General features: G+C 41.7%; 4 protein-coding genes across 5 annotated transcripts in view; 1 reads left to right on the top strand and 3 right to left on the bottom strand.

The window, feature by feature from the left end:
• LRRC49 (leucine rich repeat containing 49) overlaps positions 1-1,544 on the bottom strand; it is a 35,215-nt gene extending 33,671 nt beyond the window's left edge. Inside the window, exons 1-3 of the mRNA XM_088063048.1 lie at positions 1,343-1,544; positions 791-853; positions 135-222 (exon numbers count right to left, since the gene is read on the bottom strand). Of these exons, the coding sequence (XP_087919174.1) occupies positions 135-222; positions 791-853; positions 1,343-1,396 (205 nt within the window). The 5' untranslated portion in view covers positions 1,397-1,544. The remainder of the gene's footprint in view (positions 1-134; positions 223-790; positions 854-1,342) is intronic.
• A 2,523-nt stretch (positions 1,545-4,067) lies between these two features.
• On the top strand, positions 4,068-11,509 carry LARP6 (La ribonucleoprotein 6, translational regulator). The gene is made up of 3 exons (XM_014251277.2): positions 4,068-4,273; positions 8,232-8,424; positions 9,509-11,509. The coding sequence occupies exons 1-3, from the start codon at positions 4,068-4,070 to the stop codon at positions 10,577-10,579; spliced, it is 1,470 nt and encodes a 489-aa protein (XP_014106752.2). The 3' UTR covers positions 10,580-11,509.
• Positions 7,281-20,585, bottom strand: MAPDA (N6-Methyl-AMP deaminase). Of its 2 annotated transcripts, none has more exons than XM_088063152.1 (10): positions 20,520-20,585; positions 18,637-18,767; positions 18,043-18,103; positions 17,634-17,721; positions 16,972-17,053; positions 16,134-16,260; positions 15,392-15,472; positions 14,664-14,802; positions 14,109-14,209; positions 7,281-7,553 (listed from the first exon to the last, which is right to left on the bottom strand). In XM_088063152.1, the coding sequence occupies exons 1-10, from the start codon at positions 20,577-20,579 to the stop codon at positions 7,461-7,463; spliced, it is 963 nt and encodes a 320-aa protein (XP_087919278.1). In that variant the 5' UTR covers positions 20,580-20,585; the 3' UTR covers positions 7,281-7,460. The 2 variants fall into 2 exon arrangements, with proteins under 2 accessions (XP_087919278.1, XP_014106753.1); XM_014251278.2 differs by lacking the exon at positions 7,281-7,553 and adding an exon at positions 12,318-13,233.
• Positions 20,586-20,921: 336 nt separating this feature from the next.
• Positions 20,922-26,785, bottom strand: TM2D3 (TM2 domain containing 3). The gene is made up of 6 exons (XM_088063150.1): positions 26,687-26,785; positions 24,424-24,522; positions 23,476-23,633; positions 22,783-22,957; positions 22,141-22,216; positions 20,922-21,869 (listed from the first exon to the last, which is right to left on the bottom strand). The coding sequence occupies exons 1-6, from the start codon at positions 26,724-26,726 to the stop codon at positions 21,704-21,706; spliced, it is 714 nt and encodes a 237-aa protein (XP_087919276.1). The 5' UTR covers positions 26,727-26,785; the 3' UTR covers positions 20,922-21,703.
• Between the last annotated feature and the right edge of the window lie 176 nt (positions 26,786-26,961).

Here is a 26,961-nt window from a genome sequence, read left to right on the forward strand (position 1 = left end):
TACATTGAATTACTGTAGCCAGGTAGGAAACACTGTCACTCTTACATTTTCTAATCATGATACAATCTTTCTTTACTTTTAAAATAATAAAACACATACAAAAGACAAACAAACCAAACCCTGTCAGATATTACCTTGTCTTCCTGAGTAGTTTCTTTCCAGATCATGCTGCAGAAGTCTGTTGTGGAAAGATGACTGTTCTTTATTTATCCTGAATTCAAACTGTAATACAATGTAATAGATAAATGTTAGAGGTTTCAAATGCAAATGTCTTTACACAGACAAACAGAATCTTAGTACTAACAGCAGTTCTCAGGAATTCCTACAAATGCTTTGAAAAAAAAAGAGAAGAAATAATTTCTCCAGTAAAAGGTGTATTCATTCTTTCAAGACACTACAACTAAAAAGCTTCACTGTTGGAAACCAAAATGAAAATATGGAAGTTACCAGTACATACACAGTTGACTAAATAAATAAAAATCAAGCCACACCCTGCAAGGAATACTTCAATTACAGGAGAGGGGTACAGACAGAAGATCAAGAAATCAAATATACATATATATATATATATATATATATATATATAAAGCTTATGGCAGGCTATAGTACAACGCAATGTTTTTATATGTTTTTAATATGATGAAATAAATTAACAAAATACTATCAAATACATTAGATAAGTCAACAGATGAGTACTGAAAAGGTAATTCCTATTTGAAAGCATACAGCTTTGTTTGTATGATACAACTACATTAGTTAATATAATTATCCAAGAAAAGGTAATAATTACTGGTTTGGTTTTTTCTGGTATTGACGAGGTCTGGATGACCAGCTGGAGACCACAATTATTAACCTGCAAATTGGAGAAAATGCAATTAAATGCTACATGTCTCAGAAGTATCAATACAATTGTTGATTGTAATATTTATATATATAGTGCATGTCAGTAAAATTGCTTTTTAAACAATAAAGCTATTTTCTACAGCAAAATCTGGCAAGAAAGGAACTATTTTGCAAAATACTATGAAGAATACATCACAGCTCTAAGTAACACTAATTTTTTATTTTACAAAAATGACACTTGTTTTAGTTTTAAAAATACACTACAAGCGTGACTTTTGTGATACCATTCTCAGTATGAAGAAAACAAGCGTTTACATTTAAATATGCCTTGTATTTCCAAAAGGCAAAACATGCTGATCTTTGAGCTGGAGCTACGTGACAAAACCGAAAGGTCTGACAGGAGCACTGAACCAAAGGGCTCGTCCCTGCACCGTCCCGGCACAGCACGAGTGATGGGGAGCTGTCACCCGGCCGGCACCCCCGCCCCGGCAGCACCTACCGCTGCGGGCGCGGCCCGCGGGCTCCGGCCGGGGCGGCCTTTGCTGGGCACCATGGCCCGCTGCCCCTCGGCCCCGCTCGGCTCCGCGCAGCTCCTCAGTTCCGCGCAGTCCCTCGGCCTCAGGCAGTCCCTCAGAGCCCCGCAGCCCCAAACAAACCCGCACGGCCCCGCGCCGCCGCCCTGTCGGAAATGGCTCCGCCGTTACCGCGGCGACCGCGGCTTCCGCCCCTCCCGCCGTCTGGGGCGGCGCGAGGGGCGGGAAAGCGTGAGGGGACGGGGACGGACGGGTGGACGGACGGGTGTGTGTGGCGCTCTGTGGTCATCCTGCTGTGTCCGGTGTCACCCCCACCCCGTTGCCCCATAGTAAAAAGCCTCTATTATGATTGTATTTTTATGAATTCTACAAGCTAGTGAGTGTGTGTGAAAACCCGTGACAGGGAGAGAAGCTGGATGGTTCCTGTCGTGCCTCAGGAAGTTGTTTTCTGGGGGCACAGACTGGTCACAAAATGTGACAATCACTGAGGTGACAATCAACCTGTGCGAGCTCCTGGTGCTGATCCTCAGCAGCTCCTGGAGCCCAGGAGCTCCATTGATGCATAGGGGACGCTTTCAAATATACACATCAAGAAATGGGTGGTTAGAGAAGCAATGGTGCGACTGTCAGTGCGTGGAAGGGCTTTGAATTGGTGCCTTCCCCAGTCAGAATCATGGCTTCAAGGTTGGAAGAGACCTTTAAGGTCATCGAGTCGAAATGCCAACCCAGCAGTGCAATTGTAACCCCTAAATCACAAACAACATGATCCAGAGCACATCCCGATGCTCCTGAAAACCTCCCTGGGCAACCTATTCCAATGCCTGGCCACACAAATGGATAAATATTCCAGGTTTAGTTTCTTGCATTGTCATTTTAATTTCCATCTGCTGAAAGGTTGACAGAAGAATAATGTAATTACAGCATATTTTGTGAGAAATGCAAAATATGTGGGGATTTTTTGTTTGTTTCGTATGTTTTTTCTTAAATGATATGTCAACAGTGCTGTACGAACAATAAATGCACAATAAGAAATCTGCGCAGATTTTGGTTGTGCAGTTGAGGTTCACGGGTTTATGACGTTTACTGGGCACCAGTGACCCATGGGTTTCCCTCTAAGGGACTTGTCTACATTAATACATTTAGTTTTAAGTTCTGCTGTGGTTACAAATACTGCTTTATCTCTACAGGAAGTTCAGCATTATAGAGCACTGTTACATTAAGAGGAAAATAAAACAAACCAAACAACCCCAAAAAACATTAGTCTGGTAATTTCAATGGAGATCTAGTCAACACAGTGTTTGGAATTATGTCAGTCTTCATCTGGCCAAAGTTCTGTGCTGTGAGCACTGGTAGAACAAATAAATGCATCTATTGCCCTTTGCTATAAAATCAAGTTCCCTTAACCTTGACAGAAAGATATATCAGATAAACCAAAAGGTCTCTCTCAAACATCATTTGGGTTAGCTGTAGCACAAAATAGTCCTTTGTTCATACTCCTGACCTTGTTTGTGCCCAGGGAGACAAACAACTTCCATGAACCCATACAGAATCTGACCCACAGTCCCTTTCCATATTCTTTCCTAGAATGTGTAATCTGTGTTTGTATTTCTGCATCCACTGAAATAAATAGCAAAGTGATGCCTTACCCAATACATATTACAGAATGTTCCATTAGCAGAGAACTAGTGATTTGGTTAGTGATGCTTGTAAGCATATTTCATAAACAAAATACTTTATTGCTTAAGGCACATTTAAAACTCAGCCAAAGCCTGAGGCAGGACAGTCTCAGAATGTGTCCATGCCAGCAAACCTGACTCATGAGGACTATTTGCCACAGTGATGAGAATTGGCCCTGAGTGCAGTCTCACTTTTTGTCCATCTAAATTTTTAAGAAGAAAATATTGAAGCAATGCAAACATGAACAAGGATGCCACAAATGAAGTTGTGACTTAAAGATCATTTAGCAGTTTGGGTTCAAACAGTATTGAAAAAAAGAACTTCCTTGAGTGAAGAATGAGTTGTTATGTGGTAAATTAAAAATATTTTGATTCTAATATTTAGGCCATAAATGTTAATTTCACTTTAGTAGCTGAAACAGTCCACTGAAATATAGTGCAATAATCTTAAATAATCACTGCCTAAGTGTTTCAGAAAAAGGTCCTCTATTTTAATTAGTTCTTAAGGGGGAATGTGTAAGTGCCATGCAGAACTACAGAGGAGTCTCCTCCGCAAAACCTTCCTTTACACGTCCTTTCCAGTCATGTATCTTTATTTCCAAATCTCACCTTCGGCATTTAAGCCACACTTACCGCAGCGAAACCTTTCTGACTTTCATAAAACGCAACGCCCTGGTCAGGGAGCAGTGGCGTAGCCGCAAGGCTGTACCAGGAGAAGAGAAGCTGAGACGCTGCTTTCCGGAGAGAAGCCCGTTGTTTTCCAGTGAAACAAAAGCAGTCCCTGTTCAGCCGTCAAGGAGAAGGGCTCTTCAGCTGCCCGGCGGGCCCGGGGGCGGCACGGCCGGAGGAGGGTCGGACCGTGCCGCTGCCGTGCGGACGCGCCGGGGGAGTGGAGCTGGGAGCGCCGCCCCAGCGGGAGGGGACAGGGGGCGACAGGAGGGGAGGCGGCCGGGCGGCTGTCGCAACCCCGAGCATCGCTGGTGTGGCGGCGGGCTGAGCCCGGCCGGGGAGCGCCATGGCCCAGCCGCAGCCGGCCGAGCCCGGGGCCGCGCCCGCCGGGCCGGGGCCGCCCGCGGGGGGCGGCCCCGTGCAGATCCGAGTGGCCGTCCAGGCGGCCGCCGAGGAGGACGAGGACGACGAGGAGGAGGAGGAGGAGGGGGGCGGCGGAGCGCCGTGCCCCAGCTGCAGCGAGGAGGACTCGGGGCGGTGCGAGCGCTCCAGGTGAGCCCCCGGGCAGGGGCTCCGGTCCGGCGGGGGCGAGGTGCGGGCGCGGCTGTGCGGGGCGAACAGCGGGGCCGCCGCGGACACCCCCGGAACGGAGCGGGCCCGGCTGATGCAACGCCGAGGAACGGGTGGGAGACGCTGGAAAGCCTCCAGCAGGGACGGCCGGCGGCCAGGAGGGAGCTGCCCGCCGAACCGATGGCTCCGCCCGGGCTGCGTCCCACCCGGCCCCCGCGGGACTGCCGGGCCCGGGACCGCGGCTCCCCCACAGCAAGAAGCGCCGGGCTGTGATGCCCCCCACATTTCCAATTCACTGCTTTTTACAGAAAGATTTTGGGGGTTAGTTGTAGCTGCGTCTTGGAGTTTTGTTTTGGATTTCATGTTTTGGTTGTTTTCCTCTTTTGCCCGTTTTGGCTTGCTGACCTGAAATAGTTTTGATGCTTACTAGAATCTCTTACTTGTAAGACGAACATGCAGGATTTTTGTGCCAGCAAGTTGCAGAGAGACAAAGCTCTACTAGTTGTAGTTCATCTTGTGGTTTGTACTAAAGCTGCAGATGGCGTCATAAATTGTCACATAAAGATTTAGGTACAGTAGCAAGAAATCCAGTATTCTGTTTGAGCCTTTATTGTTTCTAGCAATAACATGTTATTGTTTCTAACAATTCTATTGATTTTCTAACTTCATACGTAGTATTGACTCAGAATGAACTGAAATGTAGTATTATAAATTACAGAGGGGTAGAAGGGGAGTGAGAAATTTTCTGCAGCTGCCAAAATTGTCAACTGTGGACTACAGAAACAGGAGTTGAACATAACTAGGCACAGTTAAGGTTTTTAAACTGAGACAGCTTAGTTATTCCACATTTATATGTGACTGTTGTCATCTTATAAATATGTACAGCAGCCTACAGTATTGTATTTCAATTACTGATTTCTTAAAATCGGGATATTATTTACATTTGTTATCTATTATAGTATTAATTGTGAAGAGCTTCTAACCCTGGCCTAGACTAGTAAAAAAAAATAGTTATTTTTTCAAGCTTTGAAAGACAACAGCTATTCTTAAATGTGTTGATGTATATTCAGTTCTTGTGGAAGTTGCCTTTTTGTAAATGGCAAGAGGTATTGTGTATTTTGTAAATGGCAGGGGTATTTCCATGGAGAGAACTCTCAAGTTTCAACTCTCCCCACCAAAAGCAGATGAATGGAGTTTACACATGTTTCTGCCATTTACATATAACCTTACCCAAGGATCTCCTTTTTGTGAATGCAGCATCTGACAGGAAATAATTTACAAACATTTTGAAAATTATTAGGGATGATCTAAAACTGCTGGGAATGAGCCGTCACACTTCCCAGCTGAAGCTTGCAGACAACTTGCCATCAGTAGGTACCCAGTACCGTATTAATGTTTTTGTTGACAAACGTGGACTGTCCTTGAGTGATTGTACTCTTGGAACTTATAAATTAGATTCCACACAGTGCTTATTAATACAATTAATACAATACTTTATTCATTTGGAGACTCAGCTAAAATAATATATATTATTCTAAAATATAATTTTAGAATAGAAATTATTATATTAAAAAATAGAATTTTTAGATGCTATCCAAACAATTTATTATTTGTGAGTCTTGATATTTAAAATTCCAAATCTGCTTTCTCTGTAGATATGTTTAGTTTCTTGTGTGACTAACGGCTAGATGAGTCACCATGTTAAAAGATCGTCTTTCATTCTGTTTTACAAGCATATCATCACAAAGCTCTGAATAAAAAAATAAGTTGTGAATGGCTACTAGGGTTTGCTTCTTTGTCAGTGTTGACTGAAATTATTTATCAACTACTTTTGTAATACAGTTGATACTCTAGAGGTGCTGCTAGTTTATCATTATCACAAAGTCATATGGAGCTACTTTAAAATTTCTGCATTTATTGTAGGTGTTATTTCCATACATCATTTAGTGAAGGCTGTTGTAAGAGCCCATAAGATTTTGTAAAAGCTGACTTGTCTCCTAAATATAGAAATAATGTATAGGTCAAACTGTGACCAATATTTGAGAGGTGAAATGAGACCTGTCTGGCTCTGATTCACTGTATTCAGCTGTAGGTAGGGATGGTGCTGTTCTCTGCAAACATGCAATTAATTTTTGTTGTTTTCCAAAGCACAATATTCCTTTTTTGTCTCCAAACAAACACCTGCAAGTATCTGTGCTAATAAATCCCTGAAACAAATGTAAGCCAAATCCTGAACTCAAGGCAAGCTTTTCCTAGCAGAGTGTGGGTTTGTAACAAAGGCTGAAATGTTCCAAGCTTCTTGTACCCAGAGTAATTCTCAATCAGTAGTAAATGAAGTAGTGGGAAGAGATGACCATGAATGAAAAATAAACATCATTATTTTTTGCTTCCTTCTGAAACCACAGCTGGGCATTAGGTATTTTTTACCATCCTAATCATAACTTCATCTATTATCCTCCACTTCTGACTTTGCCAAGTAACATAAATTCTTTGTCTTGCTCTCTCATTCTTGTCATTCCTTTGAACCGTACCCTATTAAAGGCTAGGGAGGTTTTTAACAGGGAGACTTCTAGGATTGTGCAAGGATCCACAAATATCTGATGTGTTCCCCTATCATCATAAGAATCGTAGCATATAAGTGAACCATAAGCTTCAAAAAGCCAGGTCCCAGAGAACTGCTGCAACTTGTCCCAGCAGCAGGCACAGTTCCTGTGCAGAGCCCACTGACCTATCACTCTCTCCAGACAGCAGCACAGCTGCAGCACTGCGGTCACTGCCTCCATCACCCCTGGACAGAACTGTCGGGGCAGGGATCCAGCTGCCTGCATCCTCCCACCAGAACGGCCTCACAGACCTCCAGTGTGATGCCTGCTCCTTTTCCTAAGGATTTCAAAGCCTGCAAAAGCCACTTCAGACCATTTTGGGGAAATGAATGGCTCCTTTCCATTGTTAACTTACCTGGGAGACCAAACTAATACATGATTTATGGGGTATTTAGTAGATGATTTTATTTTTTTAACAGAAACTTTCATGATGATCCCACAACAAAACTAGACCACTAACAGCTGGAAAAGATGATTCCAACTTAAGATAGACTTGTCCATTTTAGTCACCTGTAAATTTCTATTTCAGCAACAATCATGTTGCTGTAACTGCACATGGCAAGATGTTAACCTTGAATCCATGGCTGCAGTATTTTTTGAAGAAAAGGATGCTCAACAGTGCTCCATTCTGCCCAGGTACTGAGACAATATGATGGGAGCTAAAGAGAAGAAATGAGAATGATTTATTAGGAATCTGCATATGTGCATATAAACCTGTTCCTGAGGTACATGATCTGGCAGGTTTGGCCCCTTTGGTAAACTGCTGGTTATGTTACTCTATCACTCTGGAAGTGACCTGTAAAATGTGCATAATTCCTGTCAGTCCTTCTTACTCCCTGGATATCAGCTCCTGCACTCATGCAGTGAAGAGGCTTAAGAAATCACAACTGCATCATGTTGGAATATTCATTCTCTGGTATGTGACACTACTCATGAAGCACATAAAGGCCAGGCCTAGGTTTAATAGCTTCATATTGAAAAATGTAACACTGTCACTGGAGGAGCTTATATAGTACCAAGTGCCAGTGCACCTTCATTTCATATTTTGGTGAATGATTTGAGTTGGCCATGCTTTCAAGCCATTAGTGTAGATGTCTCATTGTTCTGCACTGAGATCAGTTTTTGGAATGAACTCAGGAACTTGACTCCTTATGCTGACTGGAAATCTTCATCCTCTGAGCTACTGGCTCAGCTGGGTGGGGATACCTGTCCAGTGCCCACATCTAAAGTCAGTTGGAACCAGCACAATGGTTATGGCCCTTTCATTTTGAAAAGCTATTTGAATCCACTAATAGAAGATGAAAATCTGCTGATAAAATGATTTAACTGTTTTCCAGTGGTGGAGAAAATGATGATGACTCTAACCAGAACTGGAAACCACCAGAAAATGACCTGATCCAGAAGTTAATAGCACAGATTGAATATTACTTCTCTGATGAGAACCTTGAGAAAGATGCCTTCCTTCTGAAGCACATAAGAAGAAATAAGATGGGCTATGTCAGTGTTAAACTCCTCACTTCATTTAAGAAGGTAAGGTAACTTTTTAAGACTTGAAGGGTCTCATGCAAGTCTGATGACTCTAAAAACAGTAGAAGAGATTAAAGTAACATCTTCTACAGGCACCTTTATAGTCTTTATCTGCCTGGTTTTGCTATGATTTGCTACTCATCCAAAACTTTAACTGCTGAACTCACTGATGACTGGCTAAGGAAATCATTGGCTTAAAAGCCTGTATGCTTTTAAATTATCATCCTTGGACACAGGAGGACATTAGATAAAATTAATATCCATGGCAACTACTTGCGAACAGCTGGGTAGTCCTGGTAAAGTTACATTCCTGTCTCTGAGAAGGAACAGTGAATCTGACTTTTGGACGGAGAACCAAAAATTAAACGTAGTATAAAGCAGCTGGTAACCAAAGTCCCCTAAACATGATGAGAGTTTTATTATTTTTTCTTTTTTTTCTCCTTACATTAGAAAGACCTATGTAAATCTGTATGTAACTGATTTCTAGAATTACACAAGAAGCACTTTGTCAAGATTCTAAATCTCATTGTTCTACAGAGTTATTCTGTCTAGAAGTTAAGGCAGTCTCAATTTCTTCAGACCACTTCAAACAGATTATATTGGTGACAGATAAACTCTTTACAAACATTTAATGAAAATGGAAAAGTCTGGGGTGTTTTTTAGACTTAGATTTTTGAGGGAGGAAAGATCAGGTCAATACAATGAAGACCTAAACTTAACAAAACTTTTTATTTGGCAAATGTAACCTCCCTAGAACATGCATTTTGATCATGGTTCAGGCCAAGATGACTAGATGATGTGGAATGACCAAGCACTACTTGAGCAGGCTTTCAGATGTAGTAATGATTTCCAGTTTGAGCTTTAGTGCCAGTTCCTGTTTTCATTAGATTCAACAGGATATGAGCTTTAGAGGAGCTCACTGATGCCCGTCATAGCATGAAAACTTTATTTTCTCACTAAGTCTGCTACATGAAACTTAAATCCAGGGTTCTGTTTGTAGACTGAAGCCTGCATCTGCTTTAAAATTCAGTGCTTAGTTTGATTGGGTTTGCTCAGTTGTAGTGCTTAACCTGTGTCTGTCCCAAAGGTGAAACACCTTACCCGTGACTGGAGGACCACAGCCTATGCACTGAAGTATTCAAACACTCTGGAGCTCAATGATGATAACAAAAAGGTTCGAAGAAATACTCCAGTTCCAGTGTTTCCAAGTGAAAATGTCCCTACAAGGATGCTACTGGTGTATGATATCCACATGATTTCTCAGCTGCAGGTCCTTAACAAAGAAGAAAATGGATGCATGCAAGAAAGGATAATGGAGCATCTCCTCAAAGCCTTTGTAACTTTTGGTGTCATTTCATCAGTTCGCATTCTCAAGCCTGGCAGGGATCTCCCACCTGATATCAGGAGGGTCAGCAATCGGTACACCCAGCTGGGAACCCAGGAATGTGCAATTATAGAATTTGAAGAAGTAGAAGCTGCCGTACGTGCTCATGATTTCATGTGTGCTGGAAACAAAGAGACCGGCATGAAAGTTGTCCTAATAGGCATGAAACCACCAAAGAAAAAAGTTCCCAAAGACAAGAACCGTGATGAAGATACCAGCAAGAGCCTTAAGAAGACTCGATCCCTTAACAAGAGAGTTGAGGAACTTCAGTTTGCTGGTGATGAATCTTCAGCAAACAGCTCTTCTGACCCAGAGAGCAATCCTACGTCACCACTGTCAGGACGCAAACGTACCACGTCAAATACTACGAGTAATTTGAGCCCTGTCATCCACCCAAACAACCATTTGAGCCCTAATATGTCACCCAGATCAAGTCCTTGGAACAGTCCATCTTCACTAAGAAAAGTAACCAAAAAATCTCCACTGGCTGAAGACAGCAAGCTTAACCCAAGCACTAGCCCTGAAATTCCAAGGAAATACACTGATTATTCCTCAGATAGCAGCATCACTCCTTCTGGGAGCCCCTGGGTGCAGAGAAGGAAAGCCCAAACTCTGACACAAGAGAAGAGTCCTGTCAGCAGTCCCATGTTGGTTCGGAAAATACAAAATGCAGATGGTCTCCCTGTAAGGGTGCTGCGGCTGCCTAAAGGTCCTGATGGCACCAAAGGATTCCACAATGGCTGTGAAAGAAGGAAGGCTATGAAGGGTGAATAGACTATTCTTTATAAACAGTTTCACAAAGCAGCCAACTGCTGGTGACCAAGCCTGATGAAAAATTGTCACTTGAGTGACTCAGTTAAGTCAGTATTTAATTTTAAAAGCTTTTGTATTTATACAGACTTTATCATTTGTATATTTGTTTATTTCCTTCACAGAACAGATGAGGTTGGAAGGCATCTCTGGAGATTTCCCAGTCCACCTCCTTTGCTGAAGCTACAAGTCACTGATAGGTTTGAGTATCTACAAGGACAGAATCCCCAGACTGTCTGGGTGAGGTGCTCCCATATTCAACCACCCACACAGAACCAGTCTGTGCCCCTTTCCTGTTACTGGGTATTGCTGAGAAGTGCCTGGCTCCATCTTCTTCACTCCTTCTCATCAGATATTAAAAACCTTGATTAGATCCTCCCCCAGAGCCCTCTCCATTCCAATCTAGCCAGCGCCTGCTCTCTAGGCCTCACAGGAGGGACATGCCAGCCTTTTAACCAGCTGAATTGCTTAGCTAATGCAGGACCCTTACCTGCATCCATTCTTTTTAATGGATTATTTTGAAACACCTGAATATTCAAGCAGGCATATAAATCATTGATGTAAGTACTTTACAGTACTTACTAAAAGTAATTATTTGCCAAGCTAGGATCCTGAGGAGCAGTATGTACTTATGTACGGTTTAGTGGTTGTATTATGAAAAGCTATGGAATGTTAGTCTCATCATAAGGAGCTGAGGTTTTGAAGACTTTCTGTGTTTGCCTCAGAAGGAACTGAGAAACCAATGCCACAGTGAGCAGTTGTTCTCACATACATCACCAAAGCAGTATTCAATAGTACCAGTGTGCATTTCCATGAGTAAAGACTCTGAGTACTGGATACTGCTCTGTAAGTGCTCTCTTGTATAATCAGATGGAAATAAAAATATTAACTCTAGATCTATTTTGTTTACTTTAAAAATAAGTTGAGCTGCACATGAATAGATAACTTAAATTTCATCTTATACCACATGAATTCTAGTAGCAGTTACTCAAAATTTCCATTGCATTCAGGAAAAAAATCTTCTCTGCCCCATTTCTTATGATCAATTCTGTGGTGATGCTTCACTCTGTGTCACAATCACTTTTATACAATATTATAAACTAAACAGCGATTATGTCACCACTAACTCAGAATTTGACAAGCAGGCTCAGCAAGAAGTGCTTAAATTAAAACTAACTATAATGCTACATGCAGTCAAAGAAGGAAAAAGCAGTTTTACTTATAAAAGTTAAACTAGCTAGTAAAAGTGTTTCAAGTTGCAACGGTCAGCTTGGGAACTGTGCATGACAAAGGTCTCATCAGATGGTGATTCTTCATTCCAAAAGTCCACATCCCGTCCAATTTCCTAAGTGTAACATTTCTGCTGTGTAAATAACAGCAGTAACTCACAGACTCTTATAAAGAGAAATCCCAGTTCCGTGCGTTGCTCCTCAGCCACTCACGTACATTCCTGGTTCTTTTACTGCACACAAATGGAATACTCCAGATACACAAACTGCAGCATGTGCACATTGACAGACTTTGTGAGCTCTCAGCACCAGAACTCACAGGCAGGTGCTTGGAGAGGGTACAGAGAACCCTGTGGCTGCCAGAGCAGCAGGGGAGAGGCTGGCAGACAGCACAATTGCTCCAGGGACTCACCCCACAGAATCCTGCTTCTCTTCTGCAGAGCTCAAACATGCACATGCACACCTTGCAGTGGTGGTTTCAAAAACATGGAGATTTTTATTCTTTTTTTACACAACAAACAGCAATTCTAAAAAGCATTTTAAGAATGAGACCACTTTGCCAAGTAGCTCACTTACTGAAGGTATTCAAGATTCTTAAGTGCCTACACACCAGCAGTGCCTAGGGCACCAGCAGACCCCCACATGCTATTCCATCACTGCAGCTTCAGTCATACATGTACAGCAATAAAAACAGATATAATATTAATTCCTTGGAATAAATATTTTGCTCTCCCTGAGTTTGTCTCTGTCTTCACATCCAATCAACAGCTCAAAACCTGAAAACAATACAAACCCCAAAAATACACACCACACATTCAAACAGCTTGGTGGAATGCTGCCAACAGAGATGTTTTAGACATTAATAGCTCTGCCTTCATTTTGTTGCAGCTCTCAAATGTTCATATTATGATGACATATTTCAACTAAGTGTTTTTTAAAATGTCATATCAGCTCAAAAGAAACAAGGTGACAACACATTTGGCATTTTAGTCACTGGCTGAGAAGCCCTTCCCAACTACCAAAAGAAGATTTACTTCTGTCCCCAGTAACAAGGGACCCATTCCAGTTGCCTTCATTATGCACAGGCAGTTTACGGCTGGGTTTAAAACCCTGAGGTCTGAAAAAGGCTGGGGACTTCAATATAAAAAGCTTATTAAGTCAGCTAATACACCTAAGCTATTTAGGACAACAGTTTGATTAATCAAACAGAGCTGGCTTCAGCTTACACCATTGTTCCCTTAGCTTGGATTTTACTGCATTTGAAGCAAAAATATAGTTGATTGAGTCATAGGAAAGATCCCACATCTGTGATCGAGTCAGATTAAATGTTTTTGCAACCAGCTCATATTCTTGCGATAGATCAGTTGCAAAGACGCCTTTATCATCAGTCTGGAGTTAAATTGAAAGGGAAGAAAAAAGTTTAAATTAGTTCCTCTATATCAAAAAGATTTTTTCCTGTATGTACAAACCAGGTTTATCTTGCTGTTTCCCATTTTATTCCACTGTTCTTTCATCTGTGCGGGGTTATTTCATTCTCTATTTGCCCTATTGTCACTAAAAATTAGTAAATTATTCAAACATATAAGAAAACTTCTTAAAATGATGGCACGATTTATCAAGAAAACAGGATTTCCTACTAAAATTCCCAGAAAGATGGCTATCAAATGCTGCATATATTCAAGGTATGTCAGTACGTGCAGGTCTCCTTATTCCTCATTTCCCTTTTCCCAGACAAGCACAGTGCTATTAAATATATGTTTATATATACACACACACTTGGACAATGCTATGGATTATGGGGGTTAAACTAACAGGATAATAGTGAAACCTTGTCAGTGGCAGCACAAGTACTCAGCACCTTGAATGCTTAAAGACCTCAATGAGTTATCAAGAGAAGGCAGGAGCTCTCACCCAACACAATGAACACCCAGGTAAGCACAGGTGCATATGCAAGCACTGGAGCCATGGGTTTTAAGAGAAATCTGTCATTGTGCAAAGAGTTATTAATTCACTGCTTGCATAGCTGATCATCTTATCCCACAGAAAAAAGGCCTGGCTTTACAATAGAACCAAGATAAATACTAGCAATTCCCACTTGAATTAAAAGCATTTCTCAAACAGAACATTGATTTCCTAAAAGCAAATTATTTGCTACAAGGTCAAAAATTTTAAGTCAGTTCTGATCCATGAACAGAGAAAGACTTCTCTAACTTCACAATTTTAGCCCTTTGCCTAAATAAATGCTTAAAAATCAAAAAACTTACACAAAGCACTGCAGGATGGCCCATGCTGTACCAGTACCCAAAATGGTGTTTGTCACAGGAAGGCACTGTCTGAGATTTTATGTTTGATGTCATGCAAAATTCTAAAGGGAAAAACAGAAAAAGAAATGGGGACATATATCAAAACAAGAGACATGTTAATTGACTTAGAAAGGTCCTGAATAAAAATTAAAATCAGCTACTGTTGTTTCCTTAATTTTCCATGCTTCTTTGGTAATTTCTTTTGAGAAAAGTTTCCTAATCAATTTCTTTGGGGTATAAAAACTTAGGGAGCTTGCAAAGCAGGTACAGAACCACCACACAGTCTTGTATAGTAATGACAAATTATGATTTGGTTTTGCTTCTATCTGAGACATCAGCTGTTGTCTGCTTCCACAGAGGAGCCAAAAAAACCCACAAGTGTCATGAGTGTAGCTTTATGGGCAAGTCTCATTGCCACGTTTGTCCAAGTCACCTCTGGTGGTGTCACTATATCAGCAGTACATATCCTGTTCTGATATCCGAAGGTCAAGTCATGGTAAATATTTTTTTCCTTACCAATAGGTATATGATTCTGGTGTACCAGTGATACTATCTCTTCAGAACCTGCTGCTGTGGAGTTGAGAAATGTTCCATGTCCAATTCTGTCAGGAGGCAGGCCCAGGAGAATCTTGGTCTCCTCCTCTTGATTTGGAATCTAGAGAGGATATATTTCACATTCTGTCAAGGCAGCATAAAACAGCACATTATTTAATTACAGTGGACTTTCAGTTCCACTTTCACAGCATCTCTTATCTGAAAGAAAGTGTTAGTGAAATAGAAACAAATATAAACATGCTGATGACATCATATGTCCTGTTTAATTTACTGAAAAAATAATTATCTTCAGTATTTATTGGACTTCTCAGAGCCATCATTTGAGCAGAAGCCCAATTCTTTGTACTGATACCAGTGGAACTAATAGAGCTCACTGCTCCTGAAACTGTGTGGATTTCACTACCATGGTAATACCAGGAAGAAAGAAGTGAATCTCTTAGAAAGCTCCTAATTTCATTTTCACACCTAAACCCACAATAGATATAGCACAGAAAGCAATAATCTGGCTGTTCAGACTTAGAACAAAAGGTTGAAGATTTCTCCTTCTTTTGCTGTCTGTTGTCAAATGCCCCAAACCATTAATACTTTGGCCTGAGAAGATCAAAATGCACGGAAGGTAATCTCAGTTTTGTCAAGATTTTCACACAATGACAATTGCAGAGAAGCACCAAAACAGAAAATCCTTTTACCTCAGAAAGATGGAGTGCCAGCTTTAGACCTGCTTTTTTTGCTTCTGAGAGAGGTTCCAAAAAATCTTGACCATGTCCTGCCTGGAAAACAGGGACACATCACTATTCTACAGCTTATTTGACAAAATCCCTGTCATTACCATAATTAAGAAGTCTAGCAATAGCCAAACACTACATTCAAATACAGTTACATTTAATTATTCTACTTTTCCCATTACTTCAGTTTGGAATGCAGCAAATCAAACCCTCTGCCATTTGGTTTAAAGGAATGAATCAAACACCAGTAGCTCAGATGATGCCTAAGACTTACAAACTAATTTCCTTGGTTTTGATACCTTTTACACAGCTACCACCTAGAGATATTTCACTTCAGCTTGACAGCTGCCTTTGAATATTTTTGCTTTATTAATTCAAAATAGGATTTGGTGTAGCCAAACAAAATTTAAACTACTGACAACTTGCCTTCACACACTTAATCTGGGACAACTCAGGTATAGACACTTCCCAGATAAACACTGCTTTTCAATGGTTCTTTTCTCAGTCACATACTAATCTAAGGATTCTTTGTTAGACTATCTGCCTCTTATAGCAGCAATAAAATTAACCCAATATCAATCCATTCCAGCTAGGCACAAAAATTGGACAAAAACTTGTGAGTAAAAGCTATGATTAGAAGCACCTGCTGTTGTACAACATTATACATTTATCTTCAAGACCAGAATAAAATAAACCAAAAACTTACAGTGGGATCACCACTGAGGTCAAGTCCTACTACAACCCCATCACTGGAAAGCAGGAACTCTTCAGCAAGTTTAACAGTCTGCTTAGCAACTGCTGGGCCATGTCTTCTGTTTATTGCTATTAACAGCCTGGGACAGAAATATATTAAATTATTAAATTAAATTATTATTAAATTATATCCAAGCTGTAATATCAGCAGCTCAACAGATCTGATACCAATAAAAAAATGGCACTTCATATCCTTCATGGCTGAGCATAAAGAATATTGTACAGGAAACTGTTCTAGGGATGAATGCACCAAAGTGCAGAGGGACACAAACAGATAAATAAGCTGGCTCATGACAAGCAATACCACACATGAAGGATGAAAATTCTTCAGCTTTCACCAATAAATCTAGTAAGGCTTGCTACTGGGGCTATAAAAGACAGGAGAGCAAACTGTCTCCAAACAACCACTGACACCTTCTGAAACTTTTCTGCTGGTCAGGACCAGCTCTTCTTTACAGCAGGCTGCTTGTAGAGTTAACCAAACAAAATCTTTGCAACTAAGCTAAGCTATGAAAAAGGAGCCAATTCCACGAAAAACACCTCTTTTCCTGAAAATGTTGCAAAGAATGGACAGTCTTAGAGATGAGAGGTTTTACCCGCTTTTCTTTAGCAGTAAAAAAGAAGATAAAAAGTGAAGTTTCTATATGAATTACCTGTTTCCACTCCATGTAGTCTAGTTTAAAAACAATTTTCATTCCTAAACTGATGGCTTGTTAACCTGTCTGCAAACATGACCAAGTATCAGACTACACAAAACCTTGAAACAGAGATATTCCATATGCTTTATTTACCTTACATCTATATCCAAGCCTTCTTCTTGACACTGCTTTATCCCCTCAAGTACGGTTTCAACATACATCCTTTTGGTCATACCTGCAACACATGCACACATTTGGAACAAACATATTTCAAATTATTTTTATTATATTGCAGACCCAGCTCTCTAGTCTCCTAGGTTTCGTGTTGCACCTTTGATTTTAGACCATATAGTCTTCTAACCCATGTAATTCTAATTCTATCTGTAAATATAGCTTTACTGTGAACCACACATTTGAACTAAACCTCCTCCTAAGGATGTGGAAAAATTAAATGACTTTGTGTGAATGAGAGAATCGGAATAGGACTTCCATTACGTGTTTCTACTAAATCACACCTAGAAGAAAAAAACCAAAATAACAAAAGTAAAATATATCAGCTAGCTACTAAAAATATTAGCAGACTCAGATGCCATACTCAAGTGAATAACCCAATTTCATGTATCATAGATTCATGACCAACACATTTTTGTCCTCAAAAATCTAATAGCAAAATGACATGGTTAAATCTAGCTTTCATATTTAAAGAATATTTTTATTGAGCCAACTAAATTTGACTTTTCTTGTTATTACCATACTCTTTAACTAAGTTTTACATTGCAAGATGATCACAAATTAAAAACCAGAAAAGACTGTACCTGTGGAATTTTCTTCTCTTGGAGTGCTTCTCAGTTCCAGATACTTGACACCATCATCAGCAAATTCTTTAATGACATCTTTAGTTATCTGATTAAGTAAAAGTGTATTCAACATCATAAAAGTGATACTTATATTTTCCTTCACAACTAAAAGACTCAGTTATTTTTTGTTGTGAAAAACTTGCAATGTCTTCAGGCCCAATATGTTTTTAGTGAAATACTGCCACACAGAAGGAGCCTTTGATTCCTTCAGGGATAGTGAAGAGAGTTCAGGTCTTTTACAATAATTATTCTGACCTTCAATTGAAAGGGACCATTGTTGATATTGTTACTTGGAACCCAAGGCTCTTAATCCAACTGATTGTGACTGTGTGTACTGCTTGCTTAAGTGAACTTTTAATTAATTTACCAGCAAAATATCTTCAGTCCTCGTGGTAACCTGATAGATGATCTGAAACATCTGAAAACATCTGAAATAAAATTTTAAAAAATTAATTGGAAAGACACTGAATGAGTATTTAGGAAAAAAAATAAATCTACATTTTAAAAACACCTACCCACTAGAGTCAACTCACCAGATTGTAGCTTGAAATACAAAGAACCATCTGAACAGCAGTATTTGATTTTAGATACTAACAAAGCATTTGCAACAGAAATTGTTACAATCACAAAGCCTTTTGAAGGAAAAGGAAAACATGAAGTTTCCAAAAAAAGAAACTATTCAATTTTCAATTTCAACAAGTCAATTTTTTCTGAAAAGCATATGATCTCAGTGAAAAATTTCAATCCTTTAAAGAAGGAATTAATCAACAAGTTTTCCTCCTAGCTTGCAAGCACCTAAGAAATCACTCTGTAGATACAAATAACAAAAAAAAATCTGAGATTATGCTGTAAAACTTAAAAACATATTTTCTGCATTTATTGTGTAAGGGCACACATTCCTGGTTTTAACTTAATTAAAAAACCTTTGGTAAATGCTCATCACACACATGCACATACTCACTCATCTAATGTTCTTTTCTTTCCTTTGTCAATTACAGTCATTCCATTCTGGATCTGAAGGTTTGGCTTCTGAGCCATGAGTTTCTTCATAGTAGCAGAACTGATACAGCCATTCAAATGAGCATGAAGTTCCTACAGAAATAAAAATCCTATGGTGTCACTAAAGGACACAAAATTATTCACACAAGCACTCTCAGTGTCAGAACAGAAAAGCCCCCTTTTTTCTCTGATTCCAATATTTATATTCTCAACAATGACCAGGGATTGGATAATTAAGTTACCACCTTCCCAAGCACACTGGTCATGTGAAACATCCATCAGAAGACATTTCTTAGAAGGAATGTGATAAACAACTTATGTTTATAGAACTTTCATGGGAAAGTAACTAAAACTATACAAACATTATCAGAAGGCCTAATCTTCAGGGTGACACTATGGACTTATGAAAAGGATGGTTTCTGCACCTTGTTTGTACTACTGTTCTCATATCCTACATCAGTGTTTCACTCAGAGTTTGAAAAGAACATTTGTGCATTTTGGCTAATAGTAACTTCCTTAGGTTTTTGAAGGCACTGGTTCAGCTGAGAACAGCCCTATTTCTTTCCTCTCACTTGGTGGCTGCTGTTGGCACTGGTCTCAGTGGGAGCACAGCTGGCTCAGCAAAGAGCTCTCCACACAGTTCTTGGGGTGGTGTCATCCAAGGTGAGGAGGAAGCCAGCAGCCACCTCAGTATTACAAAAAGTATAGTAAGATTCAAGAACTCTCCCCATCCATTGCAAGTTAAATGTACATATCCATCATTCAAAAATAGCAACAGGTGTCTTACCCACTCCCCTTCCTTTTGTTCATACTCTGAAGTTTAAACTCACACCAGAAATGCAGCAAGACTCTGCCATGAACAGAAACTGCACTAACTGCACTCCTTTTTGCCCAAGGCCTCTTCCTGCCTGACTTCCGACTGACATTCTAACTTCAGACTCCAAACCTGTGGTCCTCAGCTCCATTCCTCACTTCACCTTTGTTCCTTCTTGCCTCCTGGGTCTTGATTTATCAAATAGGTCTCCAGTGCCCTCCCACCTCATTCAAAATGTATCTCCAAAGCATCTACTTTGTTACCTACCTCTCATCTCCCTGCACACATCCATTCTCAATAGGAAAAGAAAAATTCAATAAATGCTTCTCTTCAAGATTTACATTGGAAAACATGCTGAAATTGTAACTCCAACTAAGCACTAGAAGCTGTGGCTGCTTACAGGTTCTGGTGACTGAGCCATACATACAGTGCTACAACTCTCATATTTTTCACAAGTGTACAATTAGCTCCCAGAATTCTGTCAGATATTAAACATACACCCTGAAAAGCAACTCGGTGAAAAGGAACACTGGAATGCAAGGATGGCGTGGTCTGAGGTGGGTTTGCTGGGGTCCCCCTGCACTGCCTGTACGAAGCTCTGTGCTGCAGTACGTGTCCTCGGGCTTTGGTCAGAGTGCGGCACACGAACCCCGATAAATCCGCACGCACCCCTACGGAAGGCTTGCACTGATATGCCAGAAGTAAGGCACACCCTTGGCAAAGAGAAAAAGACTTATCTGAGCCAGACTTCTCGGCTAGACTGAGGGGAAATAGGACAAAAAGAGAAAATTGAGATCGTGCTCAGTTGATTTAATTGCAATTAGATTACTTAGATCACTAAGGTCTGTAAACAAACCGGACAGACGAACAGCCGAGTGCATTTTGCGGTGGGGTAAGGCCCTCAGAAAACGCGCGTTTGTGAAGAACTCCGGGACAGCAGCAGCGTGTGTCGCTCTGTCTGTCTCTCCGTCCGCAGCCCGAGCGCGGTGCCGCCGGAGGAGGGTCCGTGCCCGCCGCCCCCCGCCGCTCACCGCTTTGGGCAGCCGTCGGTAGAAGCGCAGGTCTCGCTCGCGGTCCCGCTCCTCCGCCATGGTGGCTCCTGTGCCGGCGGGGGCGGGACGAGCCGGGCTCAGCGGCGGCACCGCCCCGGCCCGGCCCCGGGCCCGCCCCCGGCACCAGCGGAGCGCGGGGCCGCGCCCGCCGCTCCGGCCGCGTCGCTGCGGCGGGACCGAGCCGAGGCCACGACAAACACCGTCAGAATTCAGGCCAGCAAAGCTTCAAGGCGCAGTTTATTCAAGCGATAGCACTTCCAGCCCGACGGCACCGCAGTGCTACAGCAGCGGCCGCCCCAGCCCCGGGCGAGGGGCGCGCACGCACGGCCGCGCGTTTACCGCGGCTACACAAAGCTGCTGTCCTGTCATGGCACTAGCCCGCTACATTACCGCGTCACAGAGGCCTAAGTGGATAAACTCATCGATTATATTGCCAACCCTTTCTAAAAGTAGTTTGGCAAGCTTGCTAGCACAAGAATAGGAACTGTAACTAACTTTCATTGATATGCAAGTCAAACCCAACCAAAACAAAACTATTTCAGGACAATAAAAAAAACTACTTCAATTATTTAATATTTAGCCTTTAGTGTTACTGCAGGCTAATTCTAAACCCCCCACAACTTAAAGTCGATTCTCTAAGCAGATATTGGCTCTTGCTATATCCCAAACCAAGAAGTTAATGTAATTAACATAATAAAATATGGCAATTTACATACATAACTCAGGCAAATAAATTATCCTCCCACAAATACAAAAAAAAAGAATACTGACATATTTAGGGAACTTAGCTTTAGAGTTAAATTCAAGCATAGAAATATGAAGTAAACAATTCAATATTCAAGTTAGTTTGCAGATCTTTGGGGGCCTGACAGGTCATCCAAGTTCAAGCACAGTGGAGAATTTGGTTAGCTGCTCAACCTTTTTTCATAGAAAAATACCATGTCCATAGAAGAAATGAAATTAATTTCAACTTGCTCAGTGATCCACTCTTTTATTTGACCTTAGTTAAAGGCAAACCAAGTACAGATACTGTACATTAAAACATATGCACATAGAACAAACACTTGTTCTTCATTCTACCTTAAAGGCTCAAACCTCCACACTCGTTTATTTAGAGCCCTTTGCAGGCAATGACTCCTCTCTGAAACACATTGCACCCACATTTAAATATAGAGAGATCCATCTGCAGGTCCCACATAGCCAACACCTATTAGCAGCACATCAATTAGTGTCCATATTCCAAGTCCACCGAAGCTGAAGAGTTTTCCCAGACCTTCCCGCCACTGACCCAAATAGAAACGATCGGCACCAAATCCACCAAGGGTGATGCTATAAGAATAAAAATACGATTCATTACTATTAGAGGAACTGAGCTTGGGTACCCAAGTGTTTTTCCTCCAGCTGTTTGCTGAAGACAGCCCCACACTGTTGCATGTGAACCCTTTATGCATTCTATGCCCACCATTTCAAGCTAGACTATCTGAAATACTGGTTGTCCGGCACACCTTTAAATAATACCAAGCAGGAAAACATAGAATCTGAAGATTTTAAAGAAAACAAACCTATTTTAGCTTGACTTTATCCAATAGATCCTGCTTACCTTAGTGCCAAGGCAGTAGACCACTTATAACCTCCAGTCCAGTTGCAATAGAGCATCTTAGGAAAGACACGGTTACCTAAACATTGGAAAATATTAAAACCTTAATGAAATAAACAAGACCATATAATAAGGAAGAAAAATACAAGGAAGAAGATACTATATTTTTCCAAAAGGCATCTAAAAGGGTTGACACTGAGCTTTTGTGTTGACAGTTGTTTCTCATTTATACCCTACAGTTCTCTGTTCCATCACTCTTGGTCCCATATCAGAAAAGTCAGTGAACAAACAGAGGGAAAATTAAGCCTAATTGTATGGAACCAGTATAATTTTCTTTAATTTGCCTATGGAGACATTTGATATTGATTCTATTAGTGGTCTGAGAATAAGTTTAACTCACAGGAATTGACAAAAATAAAAAGAACTGGTGTTCTCTGTTTCACCAGAATGCACTCTGGTGTGACAGTATACAACAATAAGCCAATGTTTGCAGTCAGATGTCACTACAATGCTAAAAAACTAAACAATAAAAAAAATCAGTAGATTGATCAAGGTGCAGGCAAAAGGATATAAACAATCTTTGTATTCAGCCATTACAAAATATGTGAGAAACTGTTTAGAGAAATCCAGCTATGCCCACCTTACCTAGACAATGAATGTGATCCCGGACTGTGCAAGTTGCATTGTATCGTTGTCGAGGGCAGGAAACTGTCATGCAGTTTGTGGAATTGGTACAGACATAATCACTTGTGGCAAGCTGCCAGCAAAACTGGCACGTCATGTTAATTGTAAAGTTCTCCTGCTCTTGGTTATTCTCATCCTGTAAAAGGACAGCACTATCACTTCAATAGTATTAAAACAAAAATCAATGTGCAGTATTAAATTAGATTTCATGAGTAGACATTTTGGGCAAAAGAACAATTGCTCTGTTTGCTACCTCTTACAGAGCAGAATAAAAATCCACCAAAGAGGTATCAAAGTCACATTTAACATTCCCGATTCCTCCAATCTAAGGCTGCTGCCAAAAGGAGCGCTCATTTAGTCTCACCCTTAAGGTCAGTTTGTAGCTCTGACAGATATTTAGCCTCCCCACTCTCAAAATGTTTGGAGTGGTTTAACTCACAGGCATGGCCAGGTAATGAGAAGATCATTAGGCAAGAAAGGCAAACCAGGGAAGAAGGGCAGGCCTGCCTCTTCAAAAGCCCACAGTGAGTGATCAAATTTATCTCAGAACTGCAAACCTGCCTACATCAGAACCTGGAAATCGCTATTCTATTTAAGACAAGATGCCACAGTTTAATTACTTAAATCTGGGGTTAAGAGTAACGGGTTACTTACAACACAATGGACATGTGGCTTGACTTTGCAATCAAAAGTTGCTGTCTTCCCATATATACAGGAATAGTTTGTGTTGCATGTCATGCAGTCTGGTGGCAACCTACTGCAGAGCCCGTTGCTGGGACAATTAGTCACGTAAGGTGGAATTTCTGTACTTTCTGAAAGGTGCAATAAGTGAATTAAGAATCCGAGCAAAAATAGCTAAATAGTCTAAAGTATATATATATATATTTTTTTACACAAATACATAGACAAACACATGCACTGATGCTGTATAAAGGACTTTCCGCACTCTACATGGAGCAGCATTCCCAGCCTGTGCTGTGAGGGCCAGAGGAGCCACAGAGCTCCGCACAGGACACCAGCCAACACTTCAGCACAGCACCAGGACTGAGCTTATGCGGATTAGTGCCACCTCAGCCAGCGCTCCTCAGCAGAAATAATCAGTTCAGGAATAGCAGCAGGGTGACACGGGTAGCCTACTTTGAGTTGAGCTCTAATTAGGGCTACATCTACCTCAGCCATTTGCTGTTTGTATATGTACAGAATCACTTCCTAAACTACCAGCAAGAACAGCATTTCTGTCAGTCCTGATGCACCCTCAGTGAGCTACAAAGCTGTACTGATGGTAGACAGGGAACAAGAGCAAGTTCTTGCAGGATACTGGAGTCTTTCAAGAACTTCCACCATCCTGAAGGGTATAAACCACATATACCACAAAGGTACTTTAACCTACCATTTTCTAGTTTTCATATGGACCAGTTGTCTAACTAGATAACCCAAAGTAATTGTTACAGTCATTAAGAGTAACTCAATGTGTAACACTGCAATGCTTCTTACCACCGTGAAATAATGTACCTGTTTCTAAGACCCAATTCAAGAACTTTTGGCCTCAAGACTGAGAAGGACCCACAGATAACAAACAAAATAAACAACATAACACCTTACCTAATGCTTTAAAATAGGGTGCATTTGTACTTGTTGAAGTTAGGCTTTTTGCCAGTGTAGACTGTGGCTGTGAAAGCTTTGTCGACATCAAAGATCCCGCTACAAGACAAAAACATGGAGAGAGTGAAATATCTAGAAAAAAATTCATCTTCAGAAATAGTTTGATTTCAGCACTCTGATATAAAAATGCAAGTAGAAAGTGTAATGAGATATATAAAAAAAACAGTTCTCCAGTTCTACTAATAGTGGGATATTTATGTTAAACATTAGAAAAGTATTAGAATTGACATGTTCCTTAAAGACAAGGAACTACATTTATTTCCATTCAGTCTTATTTTCTGATTCATGAGAATGAAAAGCACTGGTCAGAAAGCAGATTTACACAGTGTTTTCTACTGAACAATACCATATAACGAAGCAATGCAAGTAGTTCCTTGTCGGAAAGCTGGAATAAAGGAATAGAGGCACGGCTGTGTTGGTGCAGGCGCTGTGCGCTGGTCGCTGCGGGAAGCGCCGCCTGAGGGCTCGGGATGCGCCAGCCCCTGCCGAGCCCTCACGGCAGCCACCGGGCACAGGTGGAAGGAGGAGGACAGCTTTGTCACACCACCCACCCTGGCCGTGCCGAGGAGCTCCAGGCCGTTTTGTGTCACACACGTTCGCGAAAAAGGGCCGGCACAAAAGGTGCTGTGTAATAAAGCAGCACACGAGCCGGCGAGAGGGGCCTGGCCCTTGTTCTGCCCTGACACCGAACACCTCAGCTCCAACCCCGCAAAGCCAGCACAACGAAACGCGGCCATGCCCGAAACAGCCGCTTCGCCCCTGGTCAGGAGAGCGGCGGCGCATCCTCACCCCACCGCGGTCACCGCCACCTCCGCGGCCGGACCCGCGCTCAGCCCTGGCTGAGCCGCCGCAGCTCGGGGCAGCCGTCCCCCCACCCCAGGCCCCAGCCGGAGCCCCTGCCCCTTCTCCCGACCCCGGCGCCCTGTTTCGGCCCGGCGTCCGCGCTCACCGCGGCCGGAGAGGACGGAGAGCTGCGACAGGAACAGCGCGGCCCCGCAGGGCCCGCGCAGGGCGCGCCGCCACCCCCGCCCCGCCCACTTGGTGCGCGCCCCGGGCCCGGCCCCGCCGCCGCCAGGGGCCGGGCCGGGGGCGGGGCCTCGGCGCTGAGGGGCCGCGGCGGGGGAATGGCAGCACCGCGGCGGCACCACACGGGAACCGAGACCGCCAAAACCCGAACGCCGCTGCAAAAACCCTCAGAACTGAACGCTGCAGGCTGAACACACCACACAGGGAGCGCGAAAGCGACAGTCCATAAAAATAAATGTACGTATAAAACATAGAAATAGAAATCGCCCGCCACTCCCCGTGTTAATTCTATCAAGTGGAACAGAAAGCTTTCTCAGCACTTGCTCTTCAATGTTTGTTTTTTCCCCCTTTTCCTTTAGAAGCAGGAAATAAAAATAGATCCAGTAACGCAAATGAATACAAAACCAAACACAGACCTATTAAACATAGGTCTGTATGAATGTGAGGCAGAAGTAAAGCATAAGCTTTGTATTTGTGTTAATATTTATGCACTAAATTGTAGTTTCTGCTTCATGGCTGTGATATTTAAATCACAACTAGAGCTGTATAGCTTAGATAATTAAGCAATACACTTAATACTGCCTAAGCCCGTTCATTAAATAACAGCATATTAAAGTGAAAAAGAGGTAAAAATTAATCTCCAAAAATCCAGTTCAATTGCCTGCAATAGCAACTTTAAAAATAATTTCTAAGCATAAACAAAACAGAAATTTCAAGTCCAACATACTGTTTTAAAATTAAAATTGTCCTCTGCTTATTTTCAGCATTCTAACTACTCCCAGCAAATGAAGAAATAAGTTACACAAAAAAGGCTTTTCAAAGGGTTTTTTTTTTGTTGTTTTAGTAATAAGCCAAAACAACAGCAAACAGAGGGAAAAAATAAAACACTTCACACACAGTTACATTAATTCAACTGCATTCTTGGCAACCACCATTACAGCAAACAGTCATCACTCCAACTCCACGAGTGCCTTCTTACACTGAGACTTCCAACAAAGATTCCAGTGGATTTATAGTCTGTGAACACACATTATGAATTAACCAAGATATTCACATCCCACCTCGCCCCCCTCACAAATTTTTGTTACCATCTGGAGCTAGAAAAAAACCTGATCCAAACTGCTCCTGAGGCACTTATATACTGCCAAGCTCTGGCTGCCAGGTCACAGTCAGGTACCTGCTCTGTGACTGAGGGAGCTCAGCATTCCCAGCAGCATCTGCTTTCCTTCCCAGCCTCCTCATCCCCACCACTGTAACAGCCCTGACTTATTCCCACAGCAAACCCACCACATCAGAGGTCTAGGGCTTTCTAAATAAGCATTCTGCAATTCAGGCAGATTGGAAACTCATGCGATTGTTAAAGGAGTTGGCAGGTGCATCTGTCCTCTCATGCTTTTCCTGGAGCACCAGAAGTGCTACATTTGCTTATTTTGCGTATCCATTAACTGAAAA

The sequence above is a fragment of the Pseudopodoces humilis genome, chromosome 16 (genome assembly GCF_049639895.1).
Source record: "Pseudopodoces humilis isolate 2021_Gansu_Grassland_sample_001 chromosome 16, ASM4963989v1, whole genome shotgun sequence".
NCBI classification, from domain to species: Eukaryota; Metazoa; Chordata; class Aves; order Passeriformes; family Paridae; genus Pseudopodoces; species Pseudopodoces humilis.